General features: G+C 44.9%; 2 protein-coding genes across 10 annotated transcripts; one reads left to right on the forward strand and one right to left on the reverse strand.

Annotated features, from left to right (window-relative positions):
- Window positions 1-76: 76 nt before the first annotated feature.
- LOC133411851 (acyl-CoA-binding domain-containing protein 5-B-like) lies at window positions 77-8,158 on the reverse strand. Of its 3 annotated transcripts, none has more exons than XM_061694596.1 (14): window positions 7,889-8,158; window positions 6,350-6,470; window positions 5,937-6,060; window positions 5,628-5,700; window positions 4,675-4,819; window positions 4,533-4,565; window positions 4,081-4,236; window positions 3,771-3,986; window positions 3,246-3,337; window positions 2,343-2,472; window positions 2,033-2,235; window positions 1,598-1,645; window positions 1,395-1,510; window positions 77-1,312 (listed from the first exon to the last, which is right to left on the reverse strand). In XM_061694596.1, exons 1-14 carry the CDS (start codon window positions 8,078-8,080, stop codon window positions 1,300-1,302), a joined length of 1,662 nt encoding a protein of 553 aa, XP_061550580.1. In that variant the 5' UTR covers window positions 8,081-8,158; the 3' UTR covers window positions 77-1,299. The 3 variants fall into 3 exon arrangements, with proteins under 3 accessions (XP_061550580.1, XP_061550578.1, XP_061550581.1); XM_061694594.1 differs by having other exon boundaries at window positions 2,343-2,496; XM_061694597.1 differs by lacking the exon at window positions 7,889-8,158 and adding an exon at window positions 6,562-7,101 and having other exon boundaries at window positions 2,343-2,496.
- On the forward strand, window positions 7,052-27,741 carry LOC133411850 (abl interactor 1-like). 7 transcript variants are annotated; one of them, XM_061694587.1, is made up of 11 exons: window positions 7,052-7,437; window positions 14,197-14,364; window positions 17,113-17,289; window positions 19,145-19,159; window positions 19,435-19,541; window positions 19,892-20,032; window positions 20,848-20,948; window positions 21,044-21,280; window positions 22,700-22,786; window positions 24,832-25,017; window positions 25,117-27,741. In XM_061694587.1, the coding sequence occupies exons 1-11, from the start codon at window positions 7,114-7,116 to the stop codon at window positions 25,290-25,292; spliced, it is 1,719 nt and encodes a 572-aa protein (XP_061550571.1). In that variant the 5' UTR covers window positions 7,052-7,113; the 3' UTR covers window positions 25,293-27,741. The 7 variants fall into 7 exon arrangements, with proteins under 7 accessions (XP_061550571.1, XP_061550575.1, XP_061550576.1 ...); XM_061694589.1 differs by having other exon boundaries at window positions 7,054-7,437; window positions 21,065-21,280; XM_061694591.1 differs by lacking the exon at window positions 22,700-22,786.
- Window positions 27,742-27,789: the final 48 nt, after the last annotated feature.

Genomic DNA, 27,789 nt, shown 5'->3' on the forward strand with positions numbered 1-27,789 from the left:
GTCACTTGTTTTACTGCAAGGATTTAGGGGTTTTTACCTTCTGGTTTGACATACGGCTTTTTATTCCCCCTCAGGTCTTCACATATTCGTCAATAGATGAACACGATTATTATTGGAATTACAATCAATAAAGGCACAGACAATAATATTCTTCTCCTAAGCGTTTACAACTGAAGGTACACTTGTTTGAACAAATATCATGACAACATACATAGCAAAAATAAAGAGTTTAAGAGCCTGATATCTAGCCATTTCGTACGATTTCCCCGATAGTAATCACTGATATACAATGAAGCCTAAGCATGTAAAATAGGACATCAAGTATTATGGAATCTGCTATATTTTGTCACGTTCATTCTATTCTTCAGGTAATATACCTAAACATGGTGGTCTAATCGTTCCCCCCCCATAACTGCGGTTGTGCAGCGGTAGCTGGCCTACAAAAAAAAAAAGGCAAAGTAGAGTAATTGAGCAGCAAATATAAACCTCCATCTATTTTAAAGACCGACAGACTGGAGCCATTCCCACTCCCGTTCCTATAAGTGTAAAATGAACCAAAGACTCCACAGAAGGAACATGCAAACACAGAACATTTATAATCCATGTTCAAATCAAGAGTCGAGCCCACCCGTTCTTGCAGTGGCGAGAGTCTAATATTAGCTACAGTACATGGATCTTTTACAATAGTAAAAGAAAGTACACGCAACAGTTTCTCTTTATTATTATAATGTGTTGTACACACTTTTATAAAGTCGATGAAAGTGGTCCATTGCCAGTCAGGATACCCCACTCAAACTGGCAAACACAGCCACTATGTTACTTTAACTCGGACCACCTGTGTAAAAAGCATGAATCAACCAGAAGACAAAACAATTGATGATGTATACGTGTTCACTTTTGACTATGCAACTGACAATTAAATAAGAAGTAAAATTGCACATGAAGATTGTATTTACTTTCTTCCATTGAACATAATCATAAAGGAGAAATCTTACATAGTTGTTTACAAATATGTCAGTGTATGGTTCCCTTGAGAGAATTGAAAGAATAAAAACCAGATATCCTCTAGGACAAAAGAATTTGTCGTTTTTTCTCTGTTCCTCTGATCAGCGATAATGTGCTGTGGTGCTGACATTGAGTGATGATTCCTCAAGCACTCCCAAACTGTTCAAACCTGAACTTTTTTTTCTTCCATGTTCACTTCCTAACCATATTTCCTCCATGACGCTTCATCTGGCAGAGAAAGAGGAGTGCAGCTATTTCACCCAGGCGTCATGATGATGAAATGCAATGATTCATTCAAGTGATTTTCCTGGAACAAGAAAGCAGAGTTTTACAATGCTGTAAAGCAAAAACAAAAGACCAAGACATTATAGTCTATTAAAATCGGTCACCGTCTCTTTCGCTGTGAAAAAAGCTGGACCAGACCATATGCAACTGCAGGCCAAAGTGCTGTCACCGCAACGGTAATTGGGGAACGGTCAAACGGCCACCAAGATGGTGTCAAAAACTGTAGCGACAACCAGAACAATTTACTAATATGTGGTCCCAGCCACAACATCTTTCACTTCAACACTGGCAGAAAATATCTTCATACCTTTTGTGCTGCAGGTGGAGCATCCGCACACCTTGATGATGATCTTGACTTGAAATGTGAAAAAAGAGAAATGTAACAGTAAACAAATACACCAATTGGGCACGTGGCCAATCCAATGACATCCAGCGCAAAAATTCAATCCCAATGATACAGTACATCATTGTGTTCAGTTCTACAACACTGCAAACTACCACCCAAAAAAAGCATAAAAAGATTCAAGTTGAATACTGATACTATACTATCGGTTGTCTGCTGACACAACATATAATATATACATTCTATTCTGATTGATGACAGGACGATTAAGTGAACTAAAGTCAACTCATTGAGTTATCAGGTTTCCCCCTTATAACGCGGCCGTAGTATTTGTCACCGACTTTGCGGAGCATCACAATGGACAACACATTTTGTTTAAAGAGTCCGTCCGAGCTTTACCTGTGCCGCAGTGAGGCCCTCTAGAGCGCGCAGCCGACGCAGCACATCGGCCATGTCGTCCTGCAATCTCACAAGAGCCGCAACTATTTGCTCATTGACGTTCCCCCAAGAAGCCTTGCTGCTGGGACGAGTGCATTGTGACACACTGTTACAGGTGCAGAACCGCTGCTGAGAACTGCCAGCGGTCTTCGGTGACTGACAATCTGAAAGCGAAGCCAGAAAGTCGAAGCTTAAGCTACATGTGCAGGCTCGTTACGATGCTGTGAACTGGGATCGAGGTAAAGTCTAGGTCAATTATGTCGTTGTTTACCTCGAACAAACTTGTGAGGTTCTCTATGGTAAGAATCTCCTCGGAGTGAACAGTCTTCTGCTTTAAGTGTGGAGGAGCTCTCAAACCAAAGATCTTGCTCCTTCACCAAAGCAGGTGTTGATCCACCTGGCTGGATTTTGGGTGCAGACACAATCTTGTTGGAGAAACGTGACATAATGTCAATCACAGTTTAAGTTGCCTTTAGAAGCCAAAAGGTGCTCAACACCACCAAATCAATTTGACATTTGTTGACATGCGTTGTCCCAAACGCTGAGGAAAAGATGACGAGTATTCAGACTGTGTGGACATCTTAGTTTATCTTGACACGTCCATCCATCCATCCATCCATCCATCCATCCATTTTCTGAGCCACAAGGGTCACGGGACTGCTGGAGCCAATCCCAGCGATCATCGGGCAGGAGGCGGGGTCCACCGTGAACTGGTCGCCAGCCAATCGCAGGGCACATATAAACAAACAACCACCCGCGCTCACAGTCACACCTACGGGCGATTTAGAGTCTTCAATCAACCTAGCATGCACGTTTTTGGGATGTGAGAGGAAACCGGAGTGCCCGGAGAAAAGGGGGAGAACATGCAAACTCCACACAGGCGGGGCCGGGGATTGAACCCCGGACCTCAGAACTGTGAGGCAGACGCTCTAACCGGTCGCCCACCGTGCCAATCTTGACAGGTATTCAACTCAATTTATTGTGACTTTAAACTTCATTATGCGTTACATGTATCTCTGACCTGGTGGAGCATTTTCATATCGCTGTGGACTGAGCTTTAGAAAGAGCACGGTGCGCTATTAGCTGTGAACATTTTCAACTCATTTTCAGACCTAAGAAAAAAACGTGCAAATTTCCCCCATTGTGCAACATAATCCTTTCATGTGGAACAAACCTTCTCTATGGCGGGATGATCCATTGAATCACAGAACTCCTCATTATCAGAGTCTGCCAAGTGGCAGCTCTTCTTACCAGCATCAGTGTGATCTAAAACATAAATATATCATACTGGAGTTCACCACGTGAATCTGATCAATCAGCAAATCAATCCCAAACTGTATGACAACAATACAAGAATTAAAGGAAGCAACAAAGATAAAACAAACATAATGCTTTCTATTTGTTTATTTATATGAAACAGCTTTTAGTATGATACAGTTCCAAATAGAGCCATAATCAACATAATTGCTATATGAATACCTGTCCGTCAAACCTGAGAATGATTTACATTATATCCAAGTATGTGAGGCCAAGTTTTGGCTATACTGTAATTGTAGCTCTTGTATTGGTGGTTGTAGCCATTTGGTCTATCAGCTGTCATGAATATGTTCAATGCTGCAAGAATTTAAAAAAGAAACGGCACAGGAAAATGATTTGTTGATTCCGTTTATCCTAACATTATATGATAAGGAATTGTTACCTGTCAAGTGCCCATGAAAGTGCTTGCAGACGGGGCTGCACGTGCTGAGCTCTTTGGAGTAGGCCAGCTCCTCCTCCTCCGCCGCACTGTTCAGGGAGCTGTGAGTCCCGTTGGTCAACGACGACACGCCGGGCTCCGAGCTGCCGCTGGATCCTCCGGCGTAACGCCGCCACCCCGTGTCCTGCGCTGTGTGCCGCCTCGACCCCGGGCTCCGCTCTGTGACAAGGGAATCATCGAAAAGTATTTCGCGGAAATCCCCTTTAAGCTACAAATCCGCTAACTCTGGCATCGACTACGATAGCGGTGATACCTTTTCCATCCGGCTCGTCTTCGTCGTCGTCACTACTTTCATTTTTTCTCAGATGTTCACGACCACCGTCGCATCCTACCGCTTCCTGTCTGCTAAAACTCGTGCCACTTTCTTCTTCTTGAAAGTTTTGTATATCATCCCACAGATCTCCGTAGCCTGTAAAGGGACACGGACAAACGTCTGATCAGAAGAAGCCCCAACACGATGCATATCGTTTCCGGGTTTCCACGGTTGGTTTCACGTAAATATCCTGTCAATGTCGGCCCAAATACCGACTTTATATAGAACACCTTTATTCTACCAATTCTCATTACAAAACATTTGAACAAAACAAAATACATACAGGCCAGTGAGTGTAAGAGACAACAAGTGTCAAATTACAAATCACGTGCACCAGTTGATTGTTGACTTGACATTGACATTTACGTTTACTTGACGCTAAAAATGCTTGCCTTCCATTGCAGGTTTCTTTGGCTTGAACAGCTCTGCAGTTCAAAGGGAAATTTGGGAAGAAAAGAAGTCACGAGTAAGTGCACCGAATGTGAAGACAAAGGAGGTATTTGCATCCTTCTGGCTCCTGAGGAAGTTTGACACCTGCTTGCGCTGCGAAAGCTCTTCTGTCCAGCTCATTCTCCTCAGCCCCATCCTCTTCCTCGTCCTCTTCCTCTTCCATGATGAAGTCGCCAAGCTGCCGCACCAAGTCAGAAACCTCACTTGAGATTGGCATGGTCTCCAAAATCTGAAATAGTGGCAGCAGTTGTAATCATTTTACAAGTGGAGCGAGTATATGAATCGTATTAAACTGTGCTTGGTAAATGTATTGGGCTACCACCGCCCACTTACATGACGACGTGCTTAAACGCGGACTCTTCGTCGTTTTCGGTAAGCTCTCGACATGCTACCATTTTGACCAGAAAAGAGAATTTTGAACCGAATTCATCCTTTTACACCCAAATCATTCAAAACATCTAATTCAACTACTGTCACATGTTTCTGATCAGGAATGCAAGTCAATAACTGTAATTTGACATCTTAATCTAGTCTTATGTTTGTTTATTTTTTGTGAAACAATAGGCTACATAAAACTCACGGTTAAAAATAATAACCATACTTTAGCATTAAAAAAAAAAGGTTTAAAGCTTCTACATACTGGTGTATTAACACGACATAAACAAAATAAAGCTGGTAATTACCAATGCAGTTAATGAAAGGCAGCTGTAATTCATTTAAGCACTGTATGTGAATAGAATTTTTTTTTTTTTTTTAAAAAAAGCTTATTACAAACCATGAAAAAAAACTAAATACACAGCTCTCACGTAAGCCAATAAAATTCTGAAAAAATATGGACATGGGAAACAAATCTATAATCAGTCAGCTGACAACAGTCTTCGGTTGGAAACTGACGGCCTGTTTTATAAACTGACATTTAAAGAAGGCTAGAACTTGAAGACACATTTGATGATTTAAGGCAATGCTGAGCTAATATTATGGTTTTTATTGCTACCATAGCAATTTCTGAAAATTCATGAAAACAACAAAATGTGCACCGGCTGGATGTGTTCAACATAATTCTTCATGGCTTCCTCCTTTGTCATGTTTCCTAAAGAGCTCCATGCATCCCTGGCAAAAAACAAAAACAAAAACAAAAAACAAAAACAAAAGCAAGGTTACATCTCATCCAGCTAAAAGTTGTACTTATGATCTTTTTCTCGCAAGCCAAATAGCGGCCGCAGGAAAAACTAATTCCGCTTTGGTGCAAATGGAAAGCGCGTTCATGCAAAGACGGAAGATACTGTATAGATCAAATATTGACTTAACTGCATGTCAACTGAAACGTCAGTTTTAAAAGTGCTTACCATTTGTTTTTTTCACGTGACTCCCAGAAACCAGTTGGTCTCGTAAAGGTGCAAGGCCCCACGGTGGCTTGCTTATAGTAACTAGAAAACATCAGCATCATGTCGTCTGACAGTTGGAAAGGACCTAAGAAAAATCAGTGCAAGATGGACATTGGGAATTCAAATCAAAGATACAGCACGCGTGCGCTTGGGGACTTGTGATTAGACTTTTAATCAGCTTGATACACAAAAGGCGAGCTCACTGAAAGTGCATGGAGGTCAGTTTGAACCGCATACTACTACTGCTACTACTACCACCGGTACTGCTGTTTACATAGAAACAACTACAGCATGTCACTCAACAAACAACAACAAGTAATAAGAAAATAACGTTACGGTGTCAATTGTTTCCCATGATGGAGAGAAAAGCCAACCTTGTTTGGGCAAGCTCCGGATCACTTGAACCGCAGCAGCAAATTTCGCCCGCAGGGTTTGTCGGTCCTCTCCGTCGGGCGCCATGGTGACCGTCGACGACAACGCGAGCGTCCTCCTCGCCTTTCAACGAGAAACCCAACACGGACAAAAACAATGTCATAAAGACGAACGGTGCCTTTCATTTGTCCATAAATAACCTCCTAATCAATACCTCCTATTTGAAAGCCGCTTTGTCGAACTGAAAAGCTCGTAAGAATGTATGTGACCTATTTTGTAACTCCCCGTAAAATGTACTCCTTTACTCCTTGAATATTTGCGAAATATTCAAATGAATCTCCGCTCGGAGGAACCAAAGTAGGAGACCTACAATACGGTACTATCAGCTAGTTCTTTCTTTTTTCTTTTCTTTTTGCCTTGGATAAGGGGGCTTTAAACCGCAGTCATTTATGGGAAATGTAGTCGTTTTTTTGGCAAATGAGCTTGAGTCCCACAATGCCTTGGGAAAGGGGGCTTTAAACCGCAGTCATTGATGGGAAATGTAGTGCATTGACGCAGTGCTGTTTGGGAACGCCAGCGACACGCTATATAGTTCAATTAACTAAACCAAATCAAACAGCATTACGATCAAAGGCAAATTAGTATTGTTATTATTATTATCTGAGCCAATCTTTGCTGTTTTCTTTTTTTCTTTGTTTTTTTTTAACGTAGTTGCTGCGACTTCGTAGCGGCTTTCGTGCATCGCAGGCTTCCCCCCCCCTCCCCAATGTCAGGCGGGGGTGGCCTTCCTCCACCTCCACCTCCACCTCCACCTCCTCCTTCCTCCTCTTCTTGTTGTTCTCTCGCTCGCTCTCTCCCTGCCTCGGCCGCACAGCAGCAGCAGCAGCAGCAGCAGCAGCAGCCCCGCCTCGCCGAGCAAGCGGGCAGCAGCAGGGAGAGCAGAGCAGAGCAGAGCAATGCAAAGGGACGTAAGATGGCAGAGCTGCAAATGTTGTTAGAGGAGGAAATCCCCGCCGGCAAACGAGCTCTCGTGGAGAGCTACCAGAACCTTTCTCGGGTGGCGGAATACTGCGAGAACAACTACGTTCAGGTAAATCCGCATAAATGCGGCGTCGCTGACGATGCTGACGATGTTGGCGATGTTGGCGCCGGGCTGCTCGAAAGAGGAGCGCGCGCCGGGACAGGAAATGGGAAAGCGTCCTCCGAGCGATTCGGCGGCCCAATGTGGCGTCAGTGAAGGCAATACGACCTTATGGCTCCCGTGGTTGTGCCGAAAGCTGCTCGTGGAGGGCGTGTCGTCGTCGTGGCCGAGCGAGCGTTTGACGGCCCAACGTGCCGCTCCTGCTCGATAGATACAATAAGGTGCGAACAGGTTCCCCTTTGCCTTATTGTAACGTTATCTAGCGTAATACGGCATTTTCTTGCGTTTGAAAATGCCGAGCTAGCATCTGATTGTTGCAGTACACGTTCGCGAGCGAGCAAAGCTGAGATGCGTTTCCAGCTCACGATTACACACCGAATACTCTCAAAACAATTCATACATGCTCATGGACGTCGTCTGCCACTGTTGTGAGATTGCATGTTGATTGCGATGGAGGTCCAGTGCGGGTCGCGGTTCGGGAGAGGTCTGCTGCCCATTTGGTTACGTACACAGATGTACTTCTTCCTGTTATTTCATGAGCCCATGCAAAACGGCTTTGTGTAAGAATACTACGCGTTCGACTCCGAGGCATGTCTCATCTTTTTGCCCTTTTTGAGTTTAAATGAGCTTACGCGTCACACTGTGATGGAGTGCGGTTCTCCAGCGAACAGCCACAATGATACACGAATGAAAGAAATATCACTGGAAACTGAGCATTGTCGTCATCAAAGCATCATTTCACAATGTGTTTTGGATCTCATCGGTGTTCCTCATGTGTGCACGGCATATATGAGTGGCGTAGACATGTTGAAATCCAATGCAGTTGATGCTTCGATGTTGGTTTGAACCAAGTAATATATGTAACTTTTCATTTCCAAAGTACAGTTTAGTTGTATTTAACCTTCAAGTACAATAAAGTTTGTTCCTATCTATTTAGGTAACATTTTTATTTGACTTTTCTGTGCAATCCAATTGAATTGAATGATTAAAGTAAGTTAAAGTCTTTTTATTTTCATAGATTCGCACATAGTGTTCATGTGAAAACTGTTACAGTGCCTTACAAGAATATGAAATATACTTTTTAAGAAAGAATGACTGAACACTTAGGCCTGCTGCACTACCGTCATTTATTTCTTGCTCATAATGGTGACATTTGGACTAAAAATGTAAAAAAATAGACCATGACTCAACAACAGATTATTTTAGTGAAATGTGCAAGTGTACAGTATGTGTCGCCCGTCCCTGGTGGGTCTTTATGATGTAGGCTTGATAGGAGGTGAGTCCAAATACTGCACAGCAGCAAATCTCAAGAGTGACAAAAAAAAAAACACCACCTACTCAAAACCACAAAGTCTAAACACTTGGAGGAGCTCAAATAAACTGAACCCTCAAACAAAAGGCAAACACGATCAGTACTCCAACTGAAATTGTGAACTAAGCCTTTCGCTTCTTTTGCGTTTTCTTCTCACGTTGATGATGTAATGCCTGGCCTTCCAAGACAACAAAATCATTATCTGTCTGAATGTTGGCGAACGCTTTCATATCATCAAGAGGAAATGTCAAATCCCTGACAAGCCATTCCACCGAAGACAAATATTTTCCTTAGATCTTTACATGATACTTTATTTATTTATTTTGAAATGAACGGTAAAAGAACACAGATTTGAAGTCGGTCCCTTTCAAAGGCTGTAATCCAAATATAGCAACACTGAACGCATTTCTTTTTTTAATATCGACCTTGACTTCTTCTTGTACTAAAGTATCTTTATAATCTTGTTCTTTTCAACTTTCTTTCCATCATATTATTGGATGCTGCACCAGCCATTAATCGCAAATGCATATTTGTGCCACAAATGTGCTGACATGTTTCTACAGGAGGAAATGATCCTTCTGATTGGCTCCCATGATCTCTTCTGACTAACAGGGTTTCCACTTACTGACTTGCAAACATCTCACATGATCTTCCATTGTTTCATTGGACTCGACCTTCTATTCTAACTGGAGCTCCCACAAAAGCAAGAATAGAAAGAGAAAGACAGCACGGTGGAGTGGTGGCTAGCACGCCTGCCTCAGGGTCGAGCGGTCCCGGGCGGGTTTGAGCCTCGACTCGAGCCTTCCCGTGCGGAGTTTGTGTCTTCTCGATGTGGTTTCCTGTCGTTGCTCCGACTTTCTCCCACTTCAATACCACACCCGTGAGGTTCAGGGTTCAGCGGGTCGGGCAGCCGTGGCCCAACGGTTAAGGTCATCGCCTGCCACCGTGGGGGACCTAGGTTCAAGACCCCGACAGGAACGTCCGCCGACGTCTCCCGGACTCACGGCTGTGGTGTCCTCGAGCGAGACACCGATATCCCGAAATGCTCCCCGGGCGCTTCGGCTGCCCCCTGCTCCAGTGTGTTCCGCTCACATGTGTATGGGTTCACTGGGATGGGTCAAATGCAGAGAACACATTTCGTGAGCAGGCATGCATGTTCATGACAATAAAGGTGATTCTTCTTCATTGAAGACTTTGCCATGGGCAAAGGTGGGTCGTAACATGCACTTAACTTTTGGGATGAACTGTACTTAGCTGTCAGAGTAGTTTTAATGCAAAATACTTTTTAGTTTTACATTTTAAAAAAAAAATCTTATTTGCTTGCGCAATCTATTTGTTTCGTTTTGTCACATGATTATTTCACCAATCAAACGTAGCCAATGGCGAAGTTCGACTCCTTTTGACTGGTCAAACGGAGCCGGGGAGCCACGACCGCACGCAAAGCGAAAAGTGACTCCTTTACGTGAGCGGCACGGTGAAAGACTGGTTATAGCGTCTGCCTCACAGTTCTGAGGACCGGGGTTCGAATCCGCGGCCCCGCCTGTGTGGAGTTTGCATGTTCTCCCCGTGCCTGCGTGGCTTTTCTCCGGTTTCCTCCCACATCCCAAAAAGGTAGGTTGATTGAAGACTCTAAATTGCCCGTGGGTGTGAATGTGAGTGCGAGTGGTCATTTCGTTCTGTGTCCCGCGATTGGCTGGCGACCGGTTCGGCTGGCGAGCGGAAAATGCACGGATGGGTGGACCATTTACGTGAAGCATGTCGGCGTGTGACTCGCAGTGAGACTGCTGGTGGCTTCACAGACGATGAAAAAGAACAGCTGGGTCATGTGACGTCCTCTTTGCCCAAGATTGTCCGTGATTTCTCTCGGTCCGATGGTGGAAAAAATAAAATTCAAATAGACTAAGAAGAAGGAAAACCAACACCGTGCGCTAAGCATCAGGTGTCGGTGCTGTGAAGTGATAATGGGTGAAAGCGGCTTATTTAGCGTTCATGAGTCTGATGGTAGGGGGCAAGAAGCTTTTCATGGGGCGGAAGGTTCTGGTCCGGATGGATCGTAGCCTCCCGCCTGAGGGCGGCGGCTGCGACAGGCCGCGTCCAGGCTGTGCAGGGTCAGCCGTAATCCAACCCGCACGGCCCCGGGGTCCAGGAGACGGACAAGTCCTGAACGGGTGGGAGCCAGCGCTGCAGTCTGTGCCTGTTTGTCCCGGGCAGCGGTGCCAGCGTACTACCCGGCGATGGACTCGATGTAGAACAGCACCGACATCTCGGGCGTAGGAAGAGCAACATCCTGCGCTGGGCCTTTTTTCATCGGCTCCCGCTCGAGGTGCCGGGTGCTGCCGGTGCCCAGGAAGCGGAAGGGGTCCACCACGGAGACGGGGGAGTTTGCGAGGGTGAGGGGGCAACGTGGGGCTGGGACTTTCCTGAAAGCCAAGATCGCCACGATCATCTTTGTTGTTTTCTAGCTGCGAAGCTCCAGGTTGTGGCGGTCGCTCCGGGACACCGGCCGCTCCGCCTCCCTCCTGTAGGCCGACTCGTCGTCGTGCGGGATAAGCCCGGTGAGGGCGGTGTCGTCCGCAAACTTGATCACTTTTACTGATTGGTGTACATGGAGAAGAGCCAGGGGGAAAGTACACAGCCCCGATGGGATCCGGTGCCGATCCGCACGGGTGGCTTCCGGTCCGTCAGGAAGTCTGTGATCCATCTGCAGAGGGAGTCTGACACGTTGATCTGGGAGCATGAACTTGAAAGCGTTTTAGTTGACAAGAACTCTCCTTTGAACTTGTGCGGTGAGCGTCGACATCCATCCATCCATTTTTCTGTAGCCTCACATTGACCAACTGACTTTGGGCGAAAAGTGGGGCACAGTTGCAAAAAGAGTTCGTTTAAGACCATTTCTTGTGGCTGAATTTGCCCTAGTTTGGTTCACTTCAAAATCAGTGTCGTTCAAAAGTCATATTGTTGTCAAACTTGAATTTGCATATTTCTGTCTGTTTGATGTTTATAATAATACATAAGTTCCACACCAGTTACCTCAGTACAGTAGTTTCTTCACCGATTACTTTTATTCCATTCATTATTTGGAAGTCGCCAATGTATTCATTTTGCTTTATTGCTCAGTGACTGTCATTTGTCTTTCTGTCTCCAAAGTGTTCTCTGTCTATTGACTTTCTGTTGTCGTACGAGAGCGGCTCCGACGACCGGAGACAAATTCCTTGTGTGTTTTTTGGACATACTTGGCAAATAAAGATGATTCTGATTCACATTGACTTTTACATGGTTCATATTATTCTAAAGTAACATTACTCTTACTGGGGTACAATTTTGGGCTACTCCCTCTCTTGCCCGAGGTGTTAGTGGGCGTGCAAATGCCATATATTTGCCACAAATAGATGGATGGAGATTTCTTACTGTGTTTTTAGTAGATCCAAACAAAGTCGTCATAAATGCAATGCAGCGGAGTGCTTTTCAATATGATATTTATCCACAATTTGCAACACAGCAGTGCTGGCGTCAAGAGTACAAAAGTCTGTCTGGCAATGTGACAACCTCAACCTTAATGCCCAACGAACAAATAATGTTGATACCATTAGACTGACACACATTTCAAATGTCGATAGATGATTCGTGATTCGTTATGATTTTATGGCATTTAAACAACACTGATGGGATTTTAGATGAGAGATTTAAAATGAGGCACAGGATAATCCCTGAGCCCGAACAGAATAACATCAAATTCAAGTGTTAGAACCTTTTACAAAACAGCAGGAATGTTGGATAATATGTTCATTTATTCTTTTTAGCTGCTGCAAAAAGATGAATTGGTTCTTACCCTCACGTACTTCATGTAACGTAGCATATGGACTAGTGTCTAGCATATAAATGACCACCAAGGGTTCTTCATTCATTAATTCATGTTGGTACATTGATTTAGTTTAAGTTTGCTAGAACTGTTCAAGCTGTATATTCCTATGCTTATGGTTGCGGTTAACTAACATAAGAAAATATTCCCCAGGCTTTTGTCTGATGATACTCGGACGTTGGCGCAGATATGTTTGTGTTGATCCATCAAAAGAGTCAGTGATGCGTCAGTGTGGTGACCACTGCAGAAAAAGGCCAATCGATTTTTGAAATGCATTCATCCTGAAGCCAGCAGTCAATTAACGTGTCATGACGGAAGAGTAGTTGTTGTTGTTGTTGTTGCAGTTCCGAAGGTTATTTAATTCAATCATCGCTGTCTGATGACAACCGTGTGTGTGTGTGTTTTTTATTTATTTTATTTTATTTTTTCGAATTGCTGTGTGGTGTTTAAATATATTGAAGTGGACAAAATCATAACTCGTGTGTCCACAACATTGCCTCTCTTGCACTCATATAGCATATGAGTGTTTGTGTGCTTCTCAGCTTGTAAAAATGTGTCACAAGATAAAACGGCGTGTTTCCACAAATCTCTGGTTGTCAAATCAGTGATTTGGGGTTCGGGCCTTCCACGGATTGGAGGGGTGAGGGGTTGAGGAGTTAACCCTAACCCTCCATGGACTCCAGGGTTTCCATGGGACAACATCTTAATGTTGGCACCTTTTATGGCTTGAAAGTATCAAGTTCCTTTTTTTTGTCACCAGCGACCTAAATGGTAAAACTATTAACATTTGCACATTTTCCTTTTGGATTTCCTGTGTAATTTGATAGATTTCCCTTAATAAAAAAACAAAACCAATTTATTTTTAATCTTCGTGGCACTGTGGCTTGATTGGTACAAGAATAGGAAGTGATTCATGAACAAAAAAATAACAACAAAATTGTTGTACATTGAACATTGCAGTCCTGCTGACAGTTCCCAAATTAAAAAAAAAAAAAAAAATCTCCTACAAAGAGTATAACAGTGTTCTTGTTTCTTGTTTTGCCTCCAAACTATAAATATGTCTTTGAGTTCCTGCAGCTATTTAAAGGCACACGGAAACAGATGGTTGAAGGTTGCGATTCTCTGCAATGTTTTGGCATTCCGGCTCGCTCGGCTCGACTCCCACCGCGCACCTGTCCCGTGTTGTCCATCTGGGAGATTCTCAGAGTAATTGTTACCACTCACATTCATCAACTCGTGATGCTTGTGAAATCTTGACGGGATTTTCCAAGTAAAACAAATAATATACTGTCTACTCGGACACCGGCCACTGGAAACATTCCTTGCGCGCACGCGGGACTTTCGCCTCATTTTCTCCCATCTTTACCCCTTGTTCGTATTCAATCACTTTCCGTACCGCTTCCCCTCACGCGTGTCGCGGGCGTGCCGGAGCCTATCCCAGCTATCTTCGAGCGAGAGGCGGCCTGCACCCCGAACTGGTCGCCGGCCAATCGGAGCCCTGGCTTATTTTCTCATTTGCTTCCTTCTCTTTGTTGAGGCTCAAGACAAGAGGAAGGCCCTGGAGGAGACCAAGTCCTACACCACCCAGTCTCTGGCCAGCGTGGCTTACCAAATCAATGCCTTAGCCAACAATGTGCTCCAGCTACTGGACATTCAGACCTCGCAACTGCGACGCATGGAGTCCTCCATCAACCACATCTCCCAGGTACATACACCGCACCTCCCGTACCGCTTTTATTAGTTTCCTCTGGCAACTGTATTCACAGTATGTTACTGGCTCCACCGTTACCAGGAAGTTCCAATTCACGTTCGCACACTATATGAACTAATTCATGAACTTTTGTTGATTGAACTCGTTCAGGTACAACACCGCTTATCATGCTCCAGACACTTCAGTCTCAAGGTCTTAGCTCGTATCTATCGAAACACAAGGACGCCCGTGCCCCCCGGCTGGCAAGCAGTCAATGCCCCAGGCTTACAGGGAGTGTGCTTCATTAAGCCTGTCAGGCGTGAAGTGAAATCCCGACACAGGCACTCTCGCTTGCTTAGCATTTTCAATTGCCGTTTGACACCACAAGCTTCAGGGCGGCGCACGGTTTGATGCTCTCTGCTTACTCACGTTTGTCCTCAGAAATGGGCAGTTAATGGCACCTCTTCTTCCTGATGCTTGTGGTCCAGCCTTTAATTGGGCACTGATGGCACATACGCAAGTTTTTCCATCACTTCCATTTTAATCTGTTACATCAGGGACCTCGTCATTGAAGGAAAACACAGCAAATGTCAACGGAGGCTCCATGCCATCTGAATGTGCCCATAACAGATCTAATACTGTTAAAACATGAAATAGTTCTAAAGAACGTATCCTCTCTGGTGCAAATGCATCATGTGCCACATTGCAGAAGGTGACCCTTCCCATGCAGCAACCGTCCGTGCGTCCATTCATCCATTTCATCCTGCTCAACCCTAACCCGCCAAAATGTCTTTTCCACAGATGCATATTGCTACAAAGTGATAAAGAAAGGGTTAATGTATTGTACACTTCTGCTGGCTGAAATCTCAGCCTCATCATATTTCTCTGCTGGGAAAAAAAACACTGGATGAATAGTGAAAGATATAACCAGCAGTAACTTTCAAGGGATAGGGGACACATTTCTCAAGGAGTGATTCTCTTCCAGCGTATGCCACATATCCTCACGAATACATTGAAATGCTGGCTGAGCTGCTCCGAGGAGACATCATCAACCTTTGAATGGTCAATGAAACGTCTTGCGAATCCCACCGAAGTCATGCTACCGGAATACAGAGAAAATGAAGTTTCCGAGGCAGATTTATCAGTCGCGGCTCCCGACAGCTGCACTGTACCTTCTGTTGCCACAAACCGACTGCAGCGCTAGCGCTTGAGCAGATGACCAGCTGTTAATTAGGGTGCAGAGATGACAAAAGAAAACCGGATTCATTTGAGAGCATAGAGGGCATTGGTTTGTGTGCGTTGCAAGTTTGAATTCAACTGCAGTGCAGCTGAAATGCTGACAAAATCCCAACCTGACCTCCAGAACTGGAGCACGGATGCAGTCCTTCTGTTTCTTGTTTTACCTGCCCCCTCGCCTCTTCTTGCAGATCACCAACAGGATACGAGAGGGCAGTCAGTGGGCCTATGCAGTCTACTCAACCTACAGTGGATAGAAAAGGTCTACACACCCCTGTTTTAAATGCCTTGCTTTTGTGATATAAACAATGAGAAAATAAAACATAAATGAGACCAAGATAAATCATTTCAAAACTTTTTTCCACCATTAATGTGACTTACAACTTGTACAACTCAATTGGAGGGAAAAAAAAAAAAAAAAAAAAAAAAAAAACCTTTTTGAGAGGGGACGTAAAAATAAAAAAAATAAACTGCGATACTGTGGTTGCACAAGTGTGCACACCCTCTTAAAACGGGCCGTGGCTGTGTTCAGAATGAACCAATAACATTGAAACTCATGTCAGCGCACACCTGCCAGTATTCAAAGTGATAGTATGAAAGTCGAGCAATAGGGCCTAAAATTCATATCATGATCGAATTTGAATTGCTGCCTATCCTCATTGTGTTGCTTGGTATATTTTAATGTCTTGGAAATTTGTTGGTACCCTTCTCCTGACTGATACCTTTGAACAATGAAATCGCTCTGATGCTGTGGAAGCTCTCGGCAGACCAGGACGTCTGACTACAAAAATGTCAGGAAAGGCATACTAGAACATCTGAGCTTTCGGGGGGTTAATCAGAGGCACTCTTATTGGTGACAGGTGTGTACCGACATCCATTTAAAATGAATTTGAATCTGATTCCTAGTTATTAAGAGGGTGTGCAAACTCTTGCAACAACTACTCTATCCCAATTGTTTATTTTGACTTTCAATTGAGTTGTAAGAGTTATACTGCAGGTCACATTAATGGTGGACAAACGTTAGGTCTTATTGTTTATATCCCTAAATCCTGGCATTTAAACAGAGGTGTGTAGACTTTTTCTATCCGCTGCATCTTGATGACAGTGAAAGAGGAAAGGGTTTTTGTCGCGCACAAGTTCTAAGGCACTAAGACACACTAAGTCCCTCTGCTTCCAATACGGACCTGAGATCATTTATTGCGGAGATGGAAATGCATATCAAACGTCATCTTTTTCCTGCGTTCATAAGTGCCAAAGAATATAGACGTCACTGCGGTGGTATTTCTATTTGCTTTCCGCGTGAGGGCAAAATTGGTGATTCAGGTTGAAGGTTGCTGGAGTGTAACAGTTAATTATAGAGACCCAAGGTGTGGAATATATTGAAATAACAGCAGGATAGGAACAGGAAATGAGGAGCGCTCTTCTTCAAACACATGATTGAACCGGCGACATGAACGTGGAGAACACAAACAGACTCATTGAATGGCTTTCCGGGTCACTGGGAATTTCCTGCTTTCTCTCCCGCAGACGGTGGATATTCACAAGGAGAAGGTGGCCCGTCGTGAGATTGGCATCCTGACCACCAATAAAAACACCTCTCGCACCCATAAGATCATCGCCCCGGGCAACATGGAGCGGCCTGTGCGCTACATTCGAAAACCAATTGATTACACACTGCTGGATGATGTGGGCCATGGAGTAAAAGTAAGATTCATTTGGCTAATTTCCGTCTGAATAAGGTTAATGACATTTCTTTCCCAAAAATCCCACACTTAATTTTCATACTAAGAGGCTTTTGATTTAACACGCTAATAAATGCGCCTCACAATCGGCCTTCAGTGTGTAGAGGAAAGAGTCATCTTTGCCAAATGTTACCCATCCGGAGAAAATGTTCTGTCGGCTATTTCCTGCCTCATGCTTGATGTGTATTCTCTCTCCACATGATCCATCTGCTCCCCCGCCCCCTTTGCTCATTTTTGACTAAACCGTGTCCTGTGAATGTGTCGGCACGGTTACGTGCATTGACTGTTGTGTCATTTAGTTTTTCCCGCGGCGCGTTTAGTTGGTCTCATCATCCGGCTTTTTGTGTCTTCTGGTTGTCAGACTGGCAAATCAGGGGCTTTCATTTCGCTCTTGGGAGAGCTCACCCTCAGACGGATTTGGCATTCCTCCTTTTATTCAAATGGATCTAGTCGGGACTGCTGCGAATGATCAATCGAAGCAAAAGATTTTTCTTACCATGCTACTATTTAAAACATATTGCCAATCTGGGCTGCCATGTTTTGTGGCGCCATCAGTCTGTAGCATACACACGTCGGTTCTTTTCCTTACCTACACTATCAGATTTGCATCTTTTTTTTTTCTTGTTGTCTTCCACTTCTACGTTGTGCACATTTTTTTCTCCGATTTGTTGGCTGTTTTATCGGATGGGAGAAGTCGGAAAACTACCACGACAAATACGGCTGTAATGATAATTAAAGTGAAAATGAAGTAAAATTACAAGTGGTAATAGTAACATTCCGAAATGTTATGATGGTTTGGCGGGCCTGGCAGCGCCGCGCATGGCAGCAGCTGCCCGTTGGCATCTGATCGTGCGTGTGAATGTGAGGTTTTGTAAAGCGTTTTGGGCACCGTCCGGTGTACATAAAGCACTAATGACTGTAAATCCCTTGACCATTTAATCGGAAAGAAATTATTTTGCAAACTAAATTTGTATCAGATTATTTGATGGAATAAGCAATAGAAAATGGATTCTGAAAATATGAAATATTGACAGCCTTCGTAGAAGCGCACCTTTTTTCTTTTCTTTTCTTTTTTTAACTGATGCCTGGACTCACACTGTGACCATAATGTCTTTTTTGCTGGAGGTTGCCAGGGTAACATAAGTAGCGGCACCTAAGGGTTCCGATTGCTTGCTGTGCTGAACACATCATTGCGTCACTCGGGACCTCACTGAGCTTTACTGGCGCAGTTTATTTTTTGTACAACTTCTAGCGAGCGACACGAATCACATTGCGTCTGAAGATATCATCAGATCGTGATCCTGATCGTGTAGCTTCGTACGGCCGTACCCGTTAGTTTAATTCAGTTTGTTTAGTTGCGCTCTTGAGTTGTTGAAATATTGTTGGGAAACTGGAACAGCCGCTGTACTTTGTTCCTTTTTTGGCAGAACAGGACAATCAGTTGTTAAGTGTCACCCCAGGGTTCTTGGCACGTAGAACGGGAGGCAGATAAATCGAGGAGTCTTTGAGAGGCCAACCTTTCCCTGCCAAAAAGAGAAACAATTTGTTTTCCAAGTTTGTGCTGGAGTTACTGAGACAGCCAGACACGATGCTCCGTTTTCCTTCAGTTTGCTAGATCCAAACGTCACTGTTTTAATCGGCGTCACTAGAATGGACCCGAAGCTGAACTTGCTGTCGTATAGCACGTATACCGATTTGCCTGCAATTATTTTATCACGGCGCCTCACTGAATATTGCTGAAATAAATGACCTCATAAACCATCAACCAACGAACATATCCCAATTTCTGTCTTCTCTCCTTTTCTGCTTGCGTTCAGTGGCTTAAAGCCAAGGTAAGAGATCGTCACCTTCATCTTCTCTTTAGCACAATCTAGTGAAACTGCATGCACTCACAATTCATACAACCGTTGCATGTACACTTTATAGGGGCGTTTTGTTCATGCAGCCGGCTCCTCCCTCCTAGCCTCTTTGCCTTTTTGAATAACAACTGTATACATGAAATGTTTGTTCAGTGATTATTGGATGATGCGACCGCTCAGTGTTAATAGTCACAGGCGAGGCACACGGAAGTGCCATTCAGATGCTTTTAACCGGTCTTTTTCTTCAGCAAAACGGGAACAATGCCGCAGGGCGAGGAGGAGGGACGCTGTCGAGGACCACTCCGCCAACCCAGAAACCCCCGAGCCCCCCGATGGCTGGCCGCGGTACCTTGGGGTAAGAGTTGAGACAAGAAAGTGTGTGCTCATAATGGAAACCGGGGCCAACGTTTGTACTTTGTGTTTTTTGTACATTCTGCGTGCTTGCTCATGAATGATGATCCATGCCTTTGTACTGCGGCTTGAGGTAATTGAAAGGTTTGAGTAACCAGGAGCAGCTATCAACAAGTACGTAGTATCTGCAGCAGCTCTTTAAGTCTCCTTTCTTACGTGTGGGTGATTAACACAACATACAATATTATTGAGACTCTCTTCTTAAAACAATGAATTGAAGGATGGATCACCTTCATATTCATTTACTGCAGAAGGAGTTAGTTTGACCTCCGTAAGCGGTTTTCTTTTGCCCAGGCGGAACACGCCCTACAAGACACTGGAGCCGGTCAAGCCTCCAGTGGTGCCCAACGACTACATGACCAGCCCGGCCCGGCTGGGCGGCCAGCAGAGCCCCGCGCGTACGGCCTCGCTCAATCAGAGGCCCCGGACGCACAGGTACAAGCGGCGACGTTAGTCGACGAGCCGCCACAACGCAGTCGTCGACAATCAAAATCTTGGTTTGTGGCAGAGCTGACCACATCATTCACGTGTGTGTTAGTTTACATGTAGAATTGCATTGCATGATGCCAAGGGGTTATTACATGAGGTGGGCTAAATATGTATTAAAAAAAAAAATCAACAAAAACACCTGGTATTATACGATTATGTTCCACCATCCAATCTGTAATGATAATAATGGAGTTTGATTGACATTAAAAAGCGAAGGCGGCATAATGGACCCGTGGTTAGCTTGCGCCTCACAGTTCTGAGGTTCAGGCTTTGAACATGAGCTGTGGACGTCCCGTGTGGACTTTGCATGTCCTTCCTGCGCTTACGTGGGTTTTCTGCGGGTACTCTGGCTTTATCCCACATTCCAATACATATGCTTCTTAATTCGATTGTCCATAGGTGTGAGTGGTATTTTCTTTTTTCAATCTGCCCTCTGATGTACTGGTGACCAGCTGCGGGTTAGGCCAGCAGCTTGCCCAAAGTCAGCCGGGATAGGCTCCAGCCCACTCGCGAGCCTAAAAAAATGCATGGATTCAAAAGTGATATTTTAAGCTACAAATGACCCTTCTTCAATTTGGTGACACAAAATCTTTGTTGAGAATGGCTGGAGCCCAAACCTGATTCATCATCTGCCAAAGCCGAATCTTTTGCCACAGTGACAGGTGTGACGGCAGAAAGAAGAAGTTGTGATGGGCCGGCTAACGTAGGCTTTGCATTTTGTGTCACACATCCTTGCAATAGTTGTCATCCTTCACCTGCAGTGGCAGCAGCGGCGGTAGCGGTGGCAGGGAGAACGGCGGAAGCGGCGGAGTGGGTGTCCCCTTGGCGGTCCCGACACCTTCTCCTCCCAGTATGGGCCAAGGTGAGTCCTTGTGACTCTTTGGAGTCTACTGAAGGCGAATATGCCAAAGATGCTCTCCGACGTAAACGACAGAGCGCAACCTTCCGGCTGTACAGCTGCCATTCGTGCTCCCGCAGTGGCGACGTCTTGCGCCTCCGTGCCGCAAGGCCCCGGGCTGGGGCCCATCCCCATGTCCCAGTTTGGCACCATCTCCCGGCAGATCTCCCGTCACACCTCCTCCACCACCTCCTCGGCCTCCATGGTGTCGGCCACGGGGACGTATCGCCGCGCTCCCTCCGCATCCTCTCAGCAGCCCCACGTTAACGGGGGTCCGACTTTCCTGCAAAACTCCGGTAACTGGGCCCTTCGTGCTTTTTTACTGAGCAATACTTAGTCTCTGTGTGTTTTGCCAGAAATTTGGTGTGGAGAATTTGCAGTCCTGCAAACGAGCTCAAATATCTGATGTTTGGTGTTGATAATTGCTGTTTCCGTTTGAAATTTGAATTGGCTGTCTTCTACAGCAGAGGAAGGAGGCAGTTCAGGGCATCTGCTAAAAAAAAAAGGAAACTCAGACATTTTGTTTTCTTTTTTCCTCGGAGAAGAGCACAGTTTATCTTGGCAACATCACTCTGAGCCATTTTCCTCTAATGGCTTCTCTTGCAGGACAACATAAAAAGGACAGGGAGGAGGTTTTGTATCTCACGGGAAGAGATGGTGACCCAGTGCTGCATCGGCGGCCTACCAAAACTGGGACACCCTCTTCGAGATTTGGAAATGTTTTTACAGCTAACAGACACACACAATACACGCTTGCAGGTGAAGTGTGCAGTTTTTAACCAGGCACTGACCCAAATGGATTTTTGGAGGCCGATGCCGATTCTGATATTTGGCAGAACAAATTTCCAATAACCGATTAATCGGCTGATTAATTTAAAAATCGAGAATCTATACATAAATGCTGAAATTGACCAAAAACCTGCTATTGTTGTTTCTTTGAATGTCTTATGTTGTAATGTGTTTCAAAGAAATATATGTTTAAGCGGTGGGCTGATTAATCGGTCTGGCCCTAGCTTTTGCAACACCAACGCTCGGCTGGCTCAATGATGTCTCCTGACTGGAGCTGTTGGTGAATGTTCCTCTACCGGGATTAAGTTCTATTTTTCATCATTTATTAGTCCATGCATGTGTGTGTGTGTGTGTGTGTGTGTGTGTGTGTGTCACTATCTTTGCGTGGCGATTGCTGTTTTGTTTTCACTACCCGTAGATTTGTTTGGGTTTGGTTTGTTTGTTTGCAGTTTACTGTCTACGTGATGCAAAAATCCAAGGATGTTCTCAGTGATGACATTGGGATATTTTTAAATGTGGATAATGTTTTAGAATGATCTTTCAAAACTATCTTTGTCCGGCCCCCTTAAACGACGACGTATTTGTATGTGTATATGATCAGATTAGATTTTGATGTTTCGGATCCAGAAGAAAGTCTGGTGTAACTTTTAAAGCTTTTACGTATTAAATTGCAGCCATTCACTCACTGATTTTGAAATGTAGTTTGTCACCATGTAGTCACTCTGCAAGGGTCTTAGACAGAATAGCAGCGCTTCCTGTGCTCGCATGCTTTTATTGTTGTGACCTCACCATCCTTCACCGTTCACCCTTTGGCGTTCCGTCGCATTCACGTGGTTGCTTCGCCCCTCACTTGTCCTTTTCTCTGTCCACCGCATCGACATTCTATTCGCTGCTGCCTCTTCTCGTCTGTTGGGTTGCCGCTCTAGTGTCGGCCGCGCCTCCGCCTCCTCCGATGGTCCAGCTGACACCGCAGATCCCTCTGACCGGCTTTGTGGCCAGAATGCAGGAGAGCAGTAAGTACTCAGATGTCGCCGCCGGCTGTTTCACTCCAGTAAACGTGTACGAGCAGACTCACTTATGTGTCTACGATGTACAGTGGACTCGCGGTCAGGTACCTTCCCTATCCCCCGAGAATAACGAAAATCAGTGGATAATTGACGCCCGTTAAAATGTCACTGAAAAAAACAACAACAAAAAATACTTGTATATACACTCACACGCACACACACCTAAAATGGCGACACGGTGGATGACTGGTTAGCCCATCTGCCTCACAGTTGCGAGGTTGCGGGTTCAAATCCGGCCTCTCCTGCGTGGAGTTTGCATGTTCCCCCCGTGCCTGCGCTTTTCTCCCGCATCTCAAAAACACGCATGCGAGGTTGATTAAAGACTCGAAATTGCTCGTAGGTGTGAATGTGAGTGCCAATGGTTATTGGTTTATCTGTGCTCTGCGATTGGCTGGCAACCGGTTGGGGGTGTACCCCGCCTCTCGCCCAAAGTCGGCTGAGATAGGCTCCAGCACGCCTGCGACCCCATTGAGGAGAAGTGGTTTGGAAAATATATATAAAATCATACAATTTTAAAATTGAAAAAAATCCACAGATGGGTAAATCCGCAGGTGCCGAGTGTGCGGGGGTCCCCTGTAAGATGGAACTGGAACACACGCTTACCACCATCCACAACATTAGGTACAGCTGCAGAACGTGCAAACTTGAAGAAAAAAACGAATAAATAAAAGCCGGAACCGACATTTGAACCCCAGATGAGCTAAGTCCTCCATTTTCATGCTGCTCTCTGATAGCTCGTCATCATTGACAACATTGAAACCGGGTTGGAAGTTGTGGCCGCTGCGAGTCGGCACCTTCCCGCCACACTCTCTGTGCGTCCAATGTTTCTCACTATCCACATGCTGCTTAACTTTGACTCTGCTTGCTTGGAAACCTTTTTTTTTTTTTACACTCATACCTTCGTGTCCTGCTGCGTCCCTGGGAGGTCTGTCTGTCGCCATGGCGATGGTTCACATAAAGCTGGCGACCTGTTCAATCTCCGGCGAGGGCTGGAAATGTGGCCAGAGGCCAGTGCCCGATCCACCCTCCGCCTGTCTGTTGAAATACACTTTTCTGATAATCGTCCCTGGTGAGCATTGCAGGAAAACAAATATAATACAACACGCTACACTGTACATCTATCTAATAGACTCCATGAGTTGTGTCAAAAGTATCTGCTTTTTATAATGGGAAGCAGTGTGTTTTGTTTCACAATGTCAGAGATGTATTCATTTTACAATATTTTCTATTGTGGAGTAGTGAACACTGCATGATACTGGGAGGCACCAGCACCTGAGGATGAGTCCAGGTAGTGATGCTGTAACATGCCCCAGATTTGAAATCAATTAACTTTGTTTCCCTCTAGTGAGCAGAACAATCACTACATCCTACTTCCGATTTGTCAGTCTTCCACGACGTTGCTGCAGATTTTGCGGGGATTTAATATTGTGAGACTAAAGGGAATGTGATATAAGTGCTTACTTATCATCAGACAAAATATGGAGGTGTGGACTTTTGGTATCTTTGCCCATCCTTAATGCACTGTTTTATGATGGTGCTATAAGGTGCTGTTAAATGACTTTGACAATCAAAAATCCATCTCTCCATTTTTTTATGGCGCTCGCCCTCATTGGTGTCGCAGGCGAGTTGACTTTGCGCGAGAGTCGGGGTTCGCCCCGGACTGCTCACCTGCCAGTCGCGAGGCAAACGTACACAAAGTAGCATTCGCACGCCCGGGCCGTTTAAAGTCCTCCGTTAATCTAACACGCATCCTTTGGGATGTGGGAGGAAGCCGAAGAATGTGGAGAAGCAAAAAGAAAAAACATTCAAGCACGAGGACAACGTGCAAACGTGACGCAGGAAGTCCGGAGCCGAGATTCGAACCCAAAACGGACGTGCAAACCACTAGCCCGCAATCCAAAGGGAAACGGATGAATAGATTGGCTGTAATACGAGACAAAGCGCGTGAAAACATCGACATTTTCTGTCCTTGTGCTCTTGTTCACCTTCAGTAACAGACAGCCCAGCTCCACCGCCTCCGCCTCCGCCCGAGGACTTGGGCGTCTTTGAGGAGCCCTCGCCCCCGCCTCCTCCTCCGCCTGTCGACTATGAAGAAGAGGAGGCCGCCGTTGTCCATTACAGTGACCCCTACGCTGATGGAGATCCCCACTGGGCCCCTAAAGTCTATTTAGAGAAAGGTACCCAGAAACAACTCGTAGGTTGGAGCCAATACGTTTTGGTGAGCGTTCACTTCCTTTTGTTATTTAGTTTTTGTTTCGTTTTCTGCCGTTTTGTAGTCGTGGCCATCTACGACTACAGCAAGGACAAGGAGGACGAGCTCTCCTTCATGGAAGGAGCCATCATTTATATTATCAAGAAGAACGACGACGGCTGGTTCGAAGGCGTCTGCAACGGCGTCACCGGACTCTTCCCGGGAAACTACGTCGAGTCCATCATGCACTACGCAGATTAGTGGGTGGGGGGGCGGGAACCCCCAAAACAGGCTCTGAGGTAAAACAGTGAAGATGTACAGATGGAGGAGGTTTTACAGCTCTCATCTCTCCGTTTCGATGAAGTGTCTTTGGAAGATATCATTTCTGCTTGATAGAAGCACAACGGCTGCTGAAGTTTTGTTAGTTTCCACCGTTGACATGAAGGGAGGAGATGAAAGCATCGCATAGGGCCGTCACGCGGTGGCGGTCGGCACCGCTTTTTATTCCGAACTTCAGCTCTTCGCCGCACGACAAATGAATATTTGAAAGTGTTTGTGTTAATATGTTAGTGCAGCACAGCCAGTATCTTATTTGCAGTGTTAAAACAAAGTTCTTCCCCAAGGTGCTGCATCACCGAGAAAAACAAAAGAAAATCTTATCAAGGTGTTGCCGCGCCCCCTCGCGCTGACTGGCCAAATCCTAAAGCTTTACCTTCTACTCCCAAAACATCCATTCTACCTTATCAAAACTGGGAGGGGGCGAAGCATCAATAAATGCATTCACGCACGACTGAATGGCAAAACTGTTTCGTCGGAATCAAGAAATGTTAGAGGAAAGAAAGAAAGAGAGCGAAAGAAAGCTCACCTTTCAGGGATCAATGGGATATTACCTACAACACGAAAAACGTTATTAGGAGAAAATCTGAAGTGGAAAAAAAAAATCGTCCATTTTCTCTGGGGAACTCTGACTTTGTCGTTGTTGACTTTTGGGAGAGAGGCGGGTTGCGCACAGGACTGATTGCCAGCCAATCACAGGGCACAGATTGACAACCATTTGCATTTTACAATTAACCTAGCACACGTTTTGCCAAAGGGAAGAAATCTAACTTCCCGGATAAAAACCCACCCAAGCACAGAAATGTCCCAGCCCAGATTCCAACCCAGAACTTTGCCAGGCAGATGTGCCACTAATTGGGGGGGGGGGGGATGTTTCACCGGGCACCAAATCGTTTCAAAAAGTATTTTTGAATGTTTTAGAGGATATTTTTCAGATCCCTCAAAAAAATGGTCAACTAGGTTTATGTAGAAATACAAAAAAACCACAACTCCTTATTCTGCTCTCTAACTTGTACATAAAGTGTAACGTGAGAAGCTAACAGTACAGTAAAGTGCATTCGTCTGTGTTTTTTCCCCCCCTTGTGGTGCCAAGAGTAGATGACCCGTTTTGTTGATTTTGACTTGAATGTGCATTGAGTGCCGTCGAACGTCTACCGTGGAAAGCGTCCTTCATATTGCTTTATCATCGCCGCTGCGTAATATTACTAACGTGCTGTCCAGCCACTGTAGCGAAGTCGGGTCTCGTCTTGAAGTACGTGAAGGAGTCGTGTGTGTGAGTGTGTGCGTGCGTGTGTGTGAGTGTGTGAGTGAGATCACCACGTGTGTTGCATCAAACTAGTCCTGAATCTTCCACGAGCTACTTGTTGCCTGCTGGTTGAGTGTTTGCTGCTGTGGTGCTTTACATCGGTGCTTAACAGTCATCATCAAGCCGAACGACCTCAAAAATCTGAAGAGAAATGGAACAAGTTCAACGAGCCTTGTCTTTTTTTTTTTTCTCCAGGGGGTGAACACTCAGCCATTTTGATTGTAATCTTCTCTGCATTGTCGTGAATGACACAAACGACACGTTGTGTGGACAAAGGTTTTTGGCGCACCCTTTTCCAAACTATTCCCACCCACTTGGATGTGTCTTAATTTCACAGCCCAAGGGACCGATGGAGTTGAACTCCCAAGCGATAAGTCATTCACTGAGACGTTTGTCTTTGCAGTACTTTTTGCCGTGTCACGAGCTGCGCAAAAAAAATCCCCAACGCATCACATAACGTAAGGTCTCTTTGCATAGTTGCTGCGATTAAAAACGAACAGAAATGCCTGAGCTAACTTGCTTGCAGTGCTGAACAATGAGGAACAGAGTTGCCTTTCACCAATATGATTACCAATATGATTACCTATGACCTACTATACTACAAAATACTCCCACAAATGGGGACCTTTGATTTCAAATAAGATTTGCACATCTGTGTGTAAAATAAAAAAAAAGGAACACAGTGACCCTTTGCAAAGATGGATTATGCTTTAATATATATATATATATATGTGTGTGTATGTATATATATATATATATATATATATATATATATATATATATATATATATATAGTCACGGGGTTTCAACCTCCAGTGAGTCTAATCATCATCAGAATTCTGAAAAACATTCTTGTGTTCACTGAAAAATGGATAAAAATGTTACTTTTCAAGGGGGCGAGGGGCTTAATTGTGACATTTTTATTCATAACATGAGCAAAAGTGCAACGCCTTTTGTTAGAAATGCTGCCAATTCAGTATTCATTCATCCACATGCATGAAGGTTTCTAAACATTGACACTGATGCATCCCATTCATGATTGTATTTTTCCATCATGCGGCGACTTGTGGGGGGGGGGGGGGGGGGGGGGGGGGGGGGGGAGGGGGAAACCCAACA

The sequence above is a fragment of the Phycodurus eques genome, chromosome 13, assembly GCF_024500275.1.
Source record: "Phycodurus eques isolate BA_2022a chromosome 13, UOR_Pequ_1.1, whole genome shotgun sequence".
NCBI classification, from domain to species: domain Eukaryota; kingdom Metazoa; phylum Chordata; class Actinopteri; order Syngnathiformes; family Syngnathidae; genus Phycodurus; species Phycodurus eques.

Bases quoted from the DNA above. Each gene is read 5' to 3' on its own strand.
- LOC133411850 (XM_061694587.1), top strand. From the start codon at position 7,114: ATGTCAGGCGGGGGTGGCCTTCCTCCACCTCCACCTCCACCTCCACCT. The intron at 21,281-22,699 runs GTAACTGGGCCC...TTGCCGCTCTAG, and splicing joins GACTTTCCTGCAAAACTCCG to TGTCGGCCGCGCCTCCGCCT. The intron at 25,018-25,116 runs GTACCCAGAAAC...GCCGTTTTGTAG, and splicing joins TAAAGTCTATTTAGAGAAAG to TCGTGGCCATCTACGACTAC.
- LOC133411851 (XM_061694594.1), bottom strand. From the start codon at position 8,080: ATGCCTCGGAGTCGAACGCGTAGTATTCTTACACAAAGCCGTTTTGCA. The intron at 5,701-5,936 runs GTAAGCACTTTT...GTTTTTTGCCAG, and splicing joins TCACGTGAAAAAAACAAATG to GGATGCATGGAGCTCTTTAG. The intron at 4,820-5,627 runs GTGCACATTTTG...CCACTATTTCAG, and splicing joins ATGTTGAACACATCCAGCCG to ATTTTGGAGACCATGCCAAT.